This window comes from Ambystoma mexicanum, chromosome 10 (genome assembly GCF_040938575.1).
Source record: "Ambystoma mexicanum isolate Mex_15411 chromosome 10, UKY_AmexF1_1, whole genome shotgun sequence".
In the NCBI taxonomy this organism is placed as follows: Eukaryota; Metazoa; Chordata; class Amphibia; order Caudata; family Ambystomatidae; genus Ambystoma; species Ambystoma mexicanum.
The window spans coordinates 845,342,899-845,355,945 of NC_090932.1; the positions used below are offsets into that span (position 1 = coordinate 845,342,899).

At 43.8% G+C, this 13,047-nt stretch overlaps 1 protein-coding gene across 1 annotated transcript in view; it reads right to left on the minus strand.

Moving 5' to 3' along the window:
- Positions 1-13,047, minus strand: part of WDR49 (WD repeat domain 49) — a 723,235-nt gene that overhangs the window by 586,019 nt on the left and 124,169 nt on the right. Inside the window, exons 4-5 of the mRNA XM_069618491.1 lie at positions 9,922-10,098; positions 8,616-8,790 (exon numbers count right to left, since the gene is read on the minus strand). Of these exons, the coding sequence (XP_069474592.1) occupies positions 8,616-8,790; positions 9,922-10,098 (352 nt within the window). The remainder of the gene's footprint in view (positions 1-8,615; positions 8,791-9,921; positions 10,099-13,047) is intronic.

Sequence of the window (13,047 nt, forward strand, 5' to 3'; positions counted from 1 at the left end):
GGCCAGGGAATTTAGAAGGTCGAATGTAGACATCTTGTTCCTTCAAGAAACGAGATATCGGAAGGGAGAGGAGAAAGCCATCCCATCACGTGATATCGGGCTCACCTACTGGAGCTCGGGTATACTCAAAAAGGCAGGGGTGGGAATTCTGGTTCGTAAATGCCTCCGAATGACAACCCTTGACATATGGACGGACAATGAGGGGAGGGCGATCACGGTTGTGGGCAATATAAGGGGCACGACGATTACTCTGGCCACACTCTATGCACCCAATCAAGGGCAAAATCGCTTTCTCCATAGAATCTCTGAAAAAGTCTTCAATATGGCTAAGGGATACACGGTCCTGGGCGGAGACTTTAACATATGGATGGATAGCTCTATTGACAGACAGACCAGGGCTGATGCTTTAGACCCTCCCAACACTCGAACTGAGGCTGAAATTAAGTCTACCCTTGATCTTTATGGCCTTGTAGACAGCTGGCGACATCTACACCCGTCGGAAAAAGGCTTTACCTTTCACTCCCTCCCCCACGACACACTCACACGCATCGATTATATCTTTCTCTCTAACGATCTTCTACGTGTACTGCAAGCTGCCACTATATACCCCTCCGCTTGGTCAGACCACGACATGGTCACAGTTGACATATCCTGGGGTGAGCTGTCGCCGCGCAACACAAAATGGAGGTGTAATGACTCCCTCTGGGCCGACCCGGTCTTTAGAGAGACCTTTGAGATAGAGATTGAGCAATTCTTTCCGACTAATGATACTGGGGAAGTAGGGAAGGTAGCTGTATGGGAAGCAGCCAAGGCTACTTGGAGGGGTATCCTTATAGGGGAGGGGGCCCGAAAGAAAAGGGAACGTACAATATTAGAAAGGGGCATCAGGGAGAAGCTTGCTGTGGCACAGAATCTGGCGCAGACCACCCCGGCTGATAGACCAAAGTACTTAGCTGAAACTAAGCAACTTAGAGAAGAATTGAGGATTCTTATTGCTGGCAAAACGGCCCAGACTTTGCAATACCTTAAACAGAAATACTATGAGAAGGGGGACAAGGCAGATGCTCTCTTGGCGGCCCGCCTCCGTGCGCAGAGAGCAGAGAGATGGGTCGACCAAATTGAGAGGAATGATGGCACCCTGATAGATACAACGGTCACATCCCCGAAGGACATACAGGAGGCATTTGCCTACTTCTATGAGGACCTATATATGTGTGACCCCCCTCCCCCTGTGGGGAGCGTGGATGCATATCTTGTGGGGGCGTGTCTCCCCGCCCTCACGGGCGCGGAGGCCGAATCTCTAGACGCTCCGGTCACTGGGGAAGAGGTGGAAAGTGCCATCAAGAGGCTGAAAATAGGGAAGGCCCCGGGGGAAGATGGATTTACACCGGGTTTCTATAAAGCATTCTCCACCCTCCTTGCACCCTTCCTAGCATCCTTGTTTAATCACATTCTTGACACTGGGCAGGCCCCTCCGTCCTTTTCTCGGGCCCTATTGGCTGTAATTCCCAAGGAAGGCCGAGACCCTAAACACTGTAGCTCTTATCGGCCCATCTCACTTCTTAACATCGACGCCAAGGTGTATGCTAGGGTCATCGCGGCTCGGCTCGAAACATATCTCCCTAGACTGGTGCACTCTGACCAGGTTGGCTTTGTTCTAGGCAGGCAGGGCGCAGATACCATGCGAAAAACACTCCACTTATTATACGAGGCACAGGGAATGGAGGGGGACCCATTGCTCTTATCACTTGATGCTGAGAAAGCTTTTGATAGGGTGTCCTGGGACTTTCTAGAAAGAGTATTGGTCTCATATGGGTTGGGATCCAGACTCTGCCGTGCCATTAGAGCATTGTATGCCTCCCCTACGACATCGGTGGCGGTGAATGGGGGATACTCACGTTGGTTCCCCCTTGAAAGAGGTACGAGACAAGGCTGTCCACTGTCGGCGATATTGTTCGTCATGTCCCTTGAACCGCTGGCGCAGAAACTAAGAAATGACGGTAGAGTCAAGGGCATCACGGTGGGAGAAAGAGAGTACAAACTGGGGCTATATGCGGATGACATCTTGCTTCATTTGACCGACCCCTTGGCCTCAATCCCAGCTGCGCTTGAAATAATTGAGGAATACGGCGCGCTGGCCGGCCTAAAAATCAATACGGAGAAATCAGTCCTCCTCCCGATTGATAAGAGTAGAGATTCTGAGATCGCACGCTTTGCCCCGTTGGGAGTCCAAGTCAGCCTCACTACCCTCCGTTACTTGGGCGTTAATGTTACCCGTGACTTCGATTCCCTATATGGTGCTAACTTCCCCCCACTGCTACTTGCCTTACAGAAAGATAGCCAACGGTGGTCTAAACTCACAATCTCCTGGATGGGTCGTTTAAATGCCATAAAGATGGTCTTTCTCCCCAAGATATTATATTTGTTCCAGATGCTCCCCGTTAGGTTGCCCCCGGAATATTTCGTAGATGTGCGAAAAATGTTTTTGTCCTTCTTGTGGCAGGGCCAAAGACCCAGAATCCCAAGACCCTTACTCCAGCTCCGCAAAGACAACGCGGGAGTAGGCCTCCCGGACATGGAAACATACTACAGGGCGGCGCAACTTAGAGTCCTTGTCCCACACTTTAGGCAACGCTCGGAACCCCAGTGGATAGCCTTAGATAATTACCACCTTCGTCCCTTTATTGTGCCTGAATGGTTATGGGTCCCCAGATCCCAGTTACGTGAAAGTGTTAGATCTCACCCTATCCTAGGTACATTATGGGCTATTTGGAGACCAGGCAAGAAAATGGTTGGAGTCACGACGTGGCCATCCCCCCTGGGTCACCTTTGGTCTCCAGGGATCCGTGACGCCATACCGGAACCGGGAAGCTACGAAACATGGTACCAGGCGGGGCTGGAAAGAGCAGGCCAATTATGGCGTGGGGGAACCTTCGTAACTATACAAGAGCTCCAGGAAGCGCTTGGCATAGGAGCACTCTCGGTCTTCCTCTATCTGAGACTCAAAGGGGTGATGACAAGGCCTGTATGGAAAGACCAGCTGCAGAGGGACCTTACCCCTTTTGAGGCGATCCTTGATCGATGTACAGGCTCCAGTGGTCTGATCAGTGCTATGTATTCGGCCATGATCGAGACTGACATCTCCCCTTCTTTGGTGCTCAAGGGCAGATGGGAGGCGGATATGGGCAGACAGATCTCCGAAAAGCTGTGGCTACACATCTGCAGACGCACTGCGAAGTCCTCAATATCCTGCCAATACAAATTGCATGCTATAAAACTTTTGTATAGATGGCAGTATGACCCGATCAGGCTCGCCAAAATGTACCAAGGTGTTAGTCCATACTGTTGGAGGGGTTGTGGGGAGCGGGCTGGCTACTGGCATATGTGGTGGGGGTGTACCATGGTCCAGACTTACTGGTCGGAGGTTCTTAGCTGGATCAGGGACCTGGATGATGAAGAGAGGGTGAAGCAACCAATGTTTGTCCTCTTCGGTCTGATCGAAACAGGAGACGACGTTGTGAAAGCGCCTAGGATGGTACAGGGCCTCCTGATGGCTGCGCGAGCTTGCCTCACCATGGTTTGGAAGCGGCCCAAGCTCCCTAGTAAAACCGAATGGCTTGGGGTGGCACAGAATCTCTACAGAATGGACTGCCTGACCGCTACGTTACGCGGAGATCGTACTAATGTTGAAAGTGCCTGGTCTGAGTTTAGAGCCAAGCATGCCCCGTAAAGACAAAGTGTGCAATACATTGTTGTGATTTGTGCCAATAATAGTAACAAATGAAGATTTTTGTTGTGGCGGCTCTCTGAGTTGCGTTATGTGTAATGGTCGGTCATCATACTCATATTCGAAGTTCTCTGGTGTTGTCTCGCTGTGCAAGGAGGTTTCCCAACCATTTATTTGGAGATATTAGAGAAGGGGGGGGAGGGGGGAGGGGGAGGGGTGCGACTGGGCGTTGTTGTTCTTGTTCACTATACTGTTCACTTTTCAGGAAATACTGTACAGGATTTATGTTGATGATACTTCTCTCTTGTGCTCTTTCTACTTATACACTGAAATTTCTTCATCGCAATGTAAGTGAATGTTCAACTTGTATAAACTCAATAAACTTTGAATTTAAAAAAAAAAAAAGCTGTTTCACAAATGTAAAAATGTCCCCAAAACAAAATTTGCGGCAAACTTTTCACTACGCGATATTCGCTATAACGGGAGAATAGCATGGATTTGGAATGCGGTTTTAGGTGCGATTGATAGATACTGAGGGAGATATAGACGTTTTAGTAGAGGTCGTTTTCTGAGATAGGCGTGAGAAGGAAAAACAGGAATGCGCTTTTAAAATGACAAATGGGTTTTCTTAAACTAGAGGATGACTATGAACAAAACGAATACCACACAGGAACACAGTCACTTGATCAGGGTGACTGCCTGCCAAGGAAACTCACCTCCTTCAGATGAGAAAAGATCAGCGCAGAGATAGTTTTAACAATACTGGTTATGGAGAGAAGATAGGATGGGTTGGAAAAGAGGGTTCGACAATGCAAAGATACTCCTAACAATACAAGTACTGAATACAAGATAAGATGAGTCTATGATAGGGATTAGACTATGCAAAGTACGTATGCTAGTGACACAATTCTTCCTATTTATACTCACTGAATAAGTTTTTAAATGGGACCGTCAGTTCTGGTCAGGGGATTGGATCTGGTTTAGGACAGACAGCTGGGCACATCGGACTGGGCAGCATCAGCAAGGCACTCTGGTCACGGCACGGCACAGGACTGGACTGGATCTGCAATGCACTCTGGTCACAGCACGGCACAGGACTGGACTGGATCTGCCCTTCTTGGTTCTGAGGATAGTTATTTCAGCAGGCAAGCAGTAACAGCACAGCCCGGCTGTATTATGATGCTTTGCCTTTTTCTTGTGGGGTTCTGTTCTGGAATTTGAGGCCTAGCTGAGAATGGTTCAGCTATGCCATAGACCTTTTGCTTTGCCAAGTTTCTGGAGTCTGGAGAAAGGAAAATGTAGAGTTCAGCAGCAGGGTGCTCCGCCAGCATCAGGATAGTGAGTGAATCTGTCTGTCTTTATGTGTGGTGAGCTGTCTCTATTTATGCTATCAAATGCCATAATAAAGGGGGAGTGTGGGCTGGTTTAGCCTAAGCTTTCCCCTTTGAAAAGTGATTGGGTCAGAGTCTGCTCTCTGCCTTGATAGGAGAAGAGAAACAGAGTGTCATCTTTATGGTGTGATTTTATGAGGCTGAATATCCATCCCTAGCCCCTGGAACACAAAATCTACTTTTGGCAAAATACATATTTCCACATGTGCAACCTCTGTAACAATCACATACACAGATTACATATTTTACATAGAAGCTATTCCTCCAAACCCCGTAGCTGTGGGATCTTGTCTCTGCTTTTCACAGAATGTTGCCCTTTTCACTAGGAACATAATGTCCCATTTCGAAGCACATTTCTGCAAGTGTGCATGTTTAACATAGGAATAAGTGTTTGAAGTTTGACACTACTATCGGTAATACATTTTGCGTAAAATCACATTTCTTGCCATTGCTGACCAGAACACGTCACGCAGTTCTGGCACCTCTTCACCCATGCAGCCAGAAATGACATTAACAATTCTGTTATTTTTATATTTTTCACAATTTTACATGGTAAGTTATCAGTCTTTTTAAAATGTGTTCTTTGTCCTTCTTAAGCAACAAATGGTTGTTTGGCTCCACCCCTTGGTCTCTCCCTGGAAGCCCAGGAGCCACCCCCCATTTTTGTTCCTTGCAGAGGCCATTTACGACTGTCTTCACACTTCGAATTTCCAGAGTTGCAGCTGGCCATTGTTCCTTTTGCCTCTGTAGACCAGGTTCTTTCCTACCCTGTAATTAACGCCTCTGTGTGATTTCCTGCTGGGGCGAAAGACCTTCCTTCTGTGAGAAAAACCTGCTATTCCAGTTTGGCAGCTTCAGCCAGGTTTAATTTAATTGTTGACTCTGTTGCCTTTTCTTTAGCACAAAACAAACTTGTTGTATCAAATCACAGCTAGAATTCTCATTCAAGATTTTAAACCATGGGATCAAAACAATTACAATATGGGTTACTATCAGTAAAATGCCTCTTAGATTGCAAACGTTTGATTTCAGTTTATACATGTTAAAGTTTAATCAGGCAGGCCACTGACAGCTGTCATCACAGCAGCCCTCTGCTGCACAGAGATTTTTGACAGATCCACAGACAGGCCGCTTTTTGCTGTGGAAATCTTTTTATGCTCTCAGCTTTCCAGGACCTTTTAAGTTCACAATGATTTCTTAAACTAAGTGAATTGTAGCACCCAGCAAGAATTTTGAGTGTTTGAAAGGTGTTCTGTACCGGCATTCAGAAGTTTCAGCAGCACAGAAAACATGATTTCAAGCCATATTTAGGGTTTCATGTAGCAGAGCACTGCTTTTTCCTTCTGTACTCCATTTTGGAGTCCAATGACACATTTCAGGAGTGAGAGCTCTGTTCCACCACTGACAATAGGCGTGGCAGATTGGGCAGCCATCTTTTTGTACATTGAAAAGCGCAATTTTCAGGGGTTTTGGCACGCACAAAGGTTTTGCGGCCATTTTGCGGTTTCTGATCCCATCATAACATCGTGATGCAGCGTAGCAGGGCAAAAGTGGGCTAATACATCCCACACAGGCGCCATTGTTCATAGAATATAGAAGGATAGAAATCATAAAAAATGAACAACATTTTTACCCAAGCGCGGAACACACTTGACTTCCCCCTCATTTGTGCACCTTACCACCAGAACAGCCCCATATCACTCACAATGGCCATCAGACCTGCCCTATGTTACTGATAGTGCCTCAAACTAGCCCAATGCCACTGATATTATCAATAAGTACTCCGTATTGGCTCTGACACTGAACCGGACCCTAAGGACCGTCCTATGCCACTCACACTGCCCACAAAATGACCCATTGCCACTTACATAGCCCATCAAATGGCTGCACACAGCTCACATAACCACATATATTTGCCTCATGCCATGAACATTGCCCTTAGAATTGCACCTTGCCATTCTGGAAAATCCTCATGTGCCCCAACCCCTCAAACCCAAATCATTCTTGACAAAATACTCACATTTGCAGAGGTCTATCCCTTTCTATCCATGTTCCCCATCACAGGCAAACCAGAGGCAGGGATCCAAGGTGGCCCAGAGCGCTGGACCTCAAAAGGGTCACTGCATTGCCCCTTCCCTGTCTGTAGTTCTATTTCAATGAGCTGGTATTACTCCTAAACTGTGAGGCAGGAAAGGGGTGTGGTGATGCTGCTCCTTTACTAGACCTGCATGCGGTATTAGGCACCCAGGGTAGGGTAATGGGCTCCCAAATACCCGGCAAAGTGATACACATGTGTCTGTGGTGGGAATGCACTTCTTTGTGCCTTCAGCTTGTGCCACATGCACAGGGACAGGCAACTAGTTGGGGCTAGTATCGGGTTGATATAAATACCAAGATGCTTAAATGTATGTAAAGAATCCTACAGGTGCACCATTAGTAAAATGTTGGGAATGTACCAGCAGGGTCCAGTAGGCTTGCGACCTCAGCCCAGGGTCATAAAGAATAGTATAAATCAAAACGTAGCCTGCCCACCTGTGCCCAAATTCCCTCTCAAAATCACAAAACCTGGTTAATTAGCATTACAAAGTTCAAATATCCAGTTGGTTCATGAAATTACTTCTCATATTTAATGTTCATAAACAGCCAACACGTCCTTCTACATTTTCCAGGTCTTCCTCAGGGCAGATCCTATTCATGTATCCAAATAGCAATTTTAACACCTTCACAAAGGTGTTGTAAAGCTACTCACTCCCTGTATCCTTACAAACTGGCTCTAATGCTTATCCAGACTTCACAATGGCGCTTAACTACAATGTTGGGGTTAATTACCCTCAGTTACCGAAATGTTGAAAGCATATCATATATACTAGGATAGTTAATCCTAGTTCCCTGGTGGGATAGCAGCGTTCCACGTGTCATATAGCAAGGATACAGGGAGTTAGTAACTTAAGAACACCTTGTGAAGGTGTTTGAATTGCTATTTGGATATATGAATAGGATCTTCCCTGAGGAAGACCTAGAAAGGGTCGAAACAAGTGTTGGCTGTTCATGAACATTAAAAACGAGAAGCGATTTCATGAACCAACTGGATATTTGAACTTTTTTATGCTAATTAACCAAGTTTGGAGATTTTAAGGGGAAATTTGGGTGCAGGTGGCCAGGCTATGTTTTGATGTATACTACACATGCACAGGGACATGAGTCTCTGCGCTTAGCATTAAACTGCAGGGAGAATCATCAAATATGCAAACATCGCACCCTGGAACTTAAGTTGAATTTAGGAGAAATTATCAGAAAGACACTTGTGTATTAATGAAAATGTAGTCGTAGTATTCTAGGGCTGTGAGGATGACAAGCAGCTTTAAAAGTGAAAGGGCGGTGCCCCTAAGCCACCTATTGAGGGAGCATCACTCCATGGGTGTTCACTATTGTAAAGAAGCATGATATTTAAAGCATAATCCTTGCCATTGTATTTACAACTTTAACAAATGTCTTACCTTGCCGAACCCAGCTATTTTCATGAAGATTATGCCTTAAAACATAGCAGCATTTGTGATGTCCAGAGACCAGCTCATGCCAGTTAATGTTCATTGTAGTTTCTTGGTCAGAAGTTGAATTAGCAGGTTTTTCAAAGAGGGAGATTAGTGCTGTCGTAAAAATAATAGCTTGAACCTATGATGGAAAACATGATTAATAAAATAAAGGATCCATTCAAGTAAAGAATAAGCCTAAATGATTTACTCTATGCAATTATTTATATTTACTTATTTATTAATTGATTAATTCATTTAGAGTACTTGCAGCTGCCAGAATGAATATTAAGACATTACGTAGAAGGACTATAAAGTATCCTTCAAATAGATTCCAAACACCAATTGCCTTCACTTATATCAGGCATAGCTACAACACTGACCTTTTGAAGGTCACAGAGCTGTTCGGTTTGTTGGCAGCAGGCTTTTAACAAGGCTTCTCTTTGGAAGTGAGAGAATTCGGCCATAACTGAGTCAGGCAAGGGCTATTCCGTGTGGTAAGGGCCCGCTGTCCTGATGTAATGGCGCAGTGTAAGCTGAGAGCATTACTGAAGGGCATCAGGCCGTTATTGCACGATAAAGCCTAGCTCTGAGGCCATTAATGCCATTCGCACCCTTTAAAGCTGTTAAATATGTTCAAGTAAACGTTTGGAAAGAAACAAGAAAATGGGCTGTCAGCGAGTGAGAGTGGAGCATTTGTCCCCGTGTCCTGTGGCACTGGAAGAGATGTGAGATGGACGGGCCACGGTGCCTCCAGATGTGAGAAGTGTACACGGGCACGAGGGAGGCGAAGGGGATGCCAGCTGGTGGATGATGGGGAGTCTTGCAGCAGGCACAGGCACCCGCGGTTGTGAAGAAGAGTAAAACGGATTGAGGGAAACGACCTTGGCGTAATAGAGTGGTGGCGCGGAAGTGATGGCAAGCAAATTGAGGGTGTGCAGGCTTGTTCAAGAAAATAATGTCTGCACTCCACACAGCGTGATTGGCCCCTGAACATTCCAAGGGTGCTAACTGCTCATAAAAGAAAACGCAAATCAATATACAGTATAAAAGTACAATGATTAAACCAGACTGGAAATAGAGACCACCAGTAATCATGTAAAACAGCTAAGCATGAGAGAAACTTAAGGTGGCCGACGGGATACCCATACTTTAAAAAAACAGTGAATACACCGCTAAGCAGTACGGTAGGCCACCCCAATCCTTTGAGATCTTGCCATTGAATCGATGGTTGCGTGCAAGCTGACAATGTTCAATGAAGTAGGACTTTTACCTGTCCAGCGACATCCCCAAATGTGAGAACACCTTCATTTCCATCCTCAGGGTTGCTCCAGTAGTGCACGCATATTGGGGTAGCATCCAAACCCTGCAGTTTGTACAGACACACAAACTCCTGCTTGGAATTCAGATCGTAAAAAACGATCTCTTTACTTGTAAATGCAACAGCAATCTGCAAAAGATGATCAATGTAAGAAATCCACAGAATCATGATTTCTAATGAATTACTAAATAGGTTCTCATTTGGAACTTTCTGCTTTGGAGGTGAAAATGACCTGCGGCTGACAGTAAATAGATATTCTACCATAAGCAATACCATTCTGACAGCCCATCCTTGCCTTTGTCTTCAGCCACTTTTTTTTTAAAATGGGTACCCAATATTTAAGCATCTCATGAAGGAAATTCCTGATGACAAATAAATACAAACAATAATTCCAGATGTCTGATTGAATGAATACAAGGAAGGCTTACCCAAATTAAGAAAGAAATTTGAGGTTTACGAATTGAGGACAATGACACGGGAAGAGAAGACAACAGAATCTAGTGTTCAAGGATCCCTTCCCACCCCAAAAAAGGACCTGACCCTTCTGAATAAATATTGCATTTAGACAAGGGACAGACTTGAACATAGGATGCAAAGATCAAATCTGTGACCATTGGCATCACAAGGCCAGTTTGTGCAATGCATTCATTTCCCCAAAAGAACGATTATTATTAATCTGCTCAAATTTCCCTCGATGAAGAGCACTAATTCAATCGAATATGAAAGAGTGATTCAGAAGGCACATCTGGATCCCTTGAATGCGGCAAAAGATGAACTAAGAACTGGGAAAATATTAAGTGAATTGGGAAGAGTAAATTTCCATCTTTGTAACCTTCAAGAGACTATCAAGCAGGCAACCAAAGAAAGTGGAGAGGAAGAGAGAGGGTGAAAAGAAAGAAAGAATGTTTAGCAAGAAATTTGGAACAGAGGTAAAAAGGAAGGCAATTACAGGAAAGAAGGAGGAATGGGTGACATATATTTCTGAAAAAAGTGTACAAAAATGGGGAGAGTTGTCTTCAAGATAAATTAAACATACCACACCAGCTAAAGGAAGGTGACTGCATGTCTGTTAGCATCCGGAAGGATGGCATAATTAAACACAAGGAAATATCTCAAGTTCCTATTATGAATTTTGTATCTGTTGCAAAGTACAACAATAGGGCTACAGGGACAGAAAGTATGAAGAATAGAGAAATAGATAGGTTAATACAGCAGAAACCCACTGGAGTAAAACAGAGATTTTAAGCAAGATGCAAGTGTTATAGTTAGGAGACATCTTTGGGTCAGGCCCTTAGTCCACCAGCAAAGGGGTAACAATACTGCTGGCATAGGAAGGCAACACTAAGATTGAGAACTTGGTACTAGACACAACAGATGGAATGAACATAGTAAAATGTTAACTGTCCAATCCTTTTTGTGCTATCAGGAATATTTATGGTTCAACTTGAATGACAAAGCCTAAGTTAATACAGTTCTAGAACATCTGCTTCTCCTTTCCCGCACTTTAATTTAACCTTACATGTTTTAATGTGCACATTCTTCTAAAACAGCTAGCAATATATTTGCATTTATTTATTTCAGAAATAATACAACATACCTTAAAATCCACTGCATATTTGAATGTTTAAAGAAGTAAAATATACACTACATCATGTACAAACTATGTATATACAAATCCCCGATATTTAAAAAAGTGTATCCTTTCTAAGGTTTCTAATATGATAAATAAATTCTATCCAGACCCGTTTCATCTTATTTTCCCTTTCTCGAATATGCAGACACTCTGCCCCTTTCCACCTGGGACCTATTGGAATGCTCGCAATTAACAATCCTATCAATATAGCTACCTGTTCATCTAAACATTTGGCACTTCCTAACAATGCCAGAGATCCTTGTAGATCCACCTCAGTGGTTAAAATGGCACTCCATTTAGAACAGATTATTTTCCAGAAACCAGAAAGTATTGAACATATCAAGAAAATATGCTCCCAGGCTTCTTAATAGATTAATTCAAGTGCAAGCAAGTTGGCCTGACATGTTGTAAAATTTCAGTAATTCCTTCCATGGTATAGAAGAGGTGGCATGTGCTGATACACTGGATCCTCCTCAAACTAGCACCTATGAAACTGAATGAGTTTTACGGTGACATGTTTCCCAGTCTTTTATGCTGCTCCGACCCTGCAGTGTGGGTAAACCTGACACCTTGGATTTTACCATTGTCTACACCTTCTTTCTGTGAAAGAATTTTATAACTGAGAAACACTACTCCAGATTCCCATGGTGGAGATTTAAGCTGAGAGAGCAATTAAAGATTGAACCAAATCTTTATTGTTCTCTAAGAAACGTTGCAGTACAAGATATCTTTAAAAAAAAAAAAAGGGAAGACTCTCATGATTTTGATATGAGCCAATGATTTCTGTGAAAATTAAAATTTGCGCTCCCTTATATACATCCTCTGTGATGAAACTTCCAATGGATACAAAATAAGGAGAAGCCAGAGTAAATGTTTTAGGCAAGTTAGGATTTTCATCAAGAATGTGGGTACTCTCAGCCTATTTCTCACTTTACATCAAATACTGGACATTTGATAACTGGATAGAAATTCCCTACTTGCCAAGTTGTATCATCATGCTAACCAAATAATTCTTAAAAATACCCCAACTCTTGAGATTAATCAATCTTTACAGATAGCCATCAGTGACTGAGGAATAATAATTTTCAAACTCATCCTTTATCAAAGATTGTATACATTTACTACGGCTAACACAGCTGCTATGGCGCAGTTTCTAATTAAGGTAATTAAATAGGAAGTCTATTTATTATAAAATGCCATCACAATATATTTTCCACAATAGCTTGGACCAAAAATGGGCAGTGCTATGAAGCCTTCATTTTGATCATACTAATCTGGCTAGGAATAGTAAGAGGGCCCTATGTAACCTCTCAATTTCCCTCCTAATGCTTACTAAAAGGAGTGCAAAATTGAGCTCATAACATTTTGTAGCTGGCTCCTAAATATTGTTTTGGGTGGGCTAAGAAGCTATCTAACAATCAATCCAAAAGGGTGGGTTTGGATGC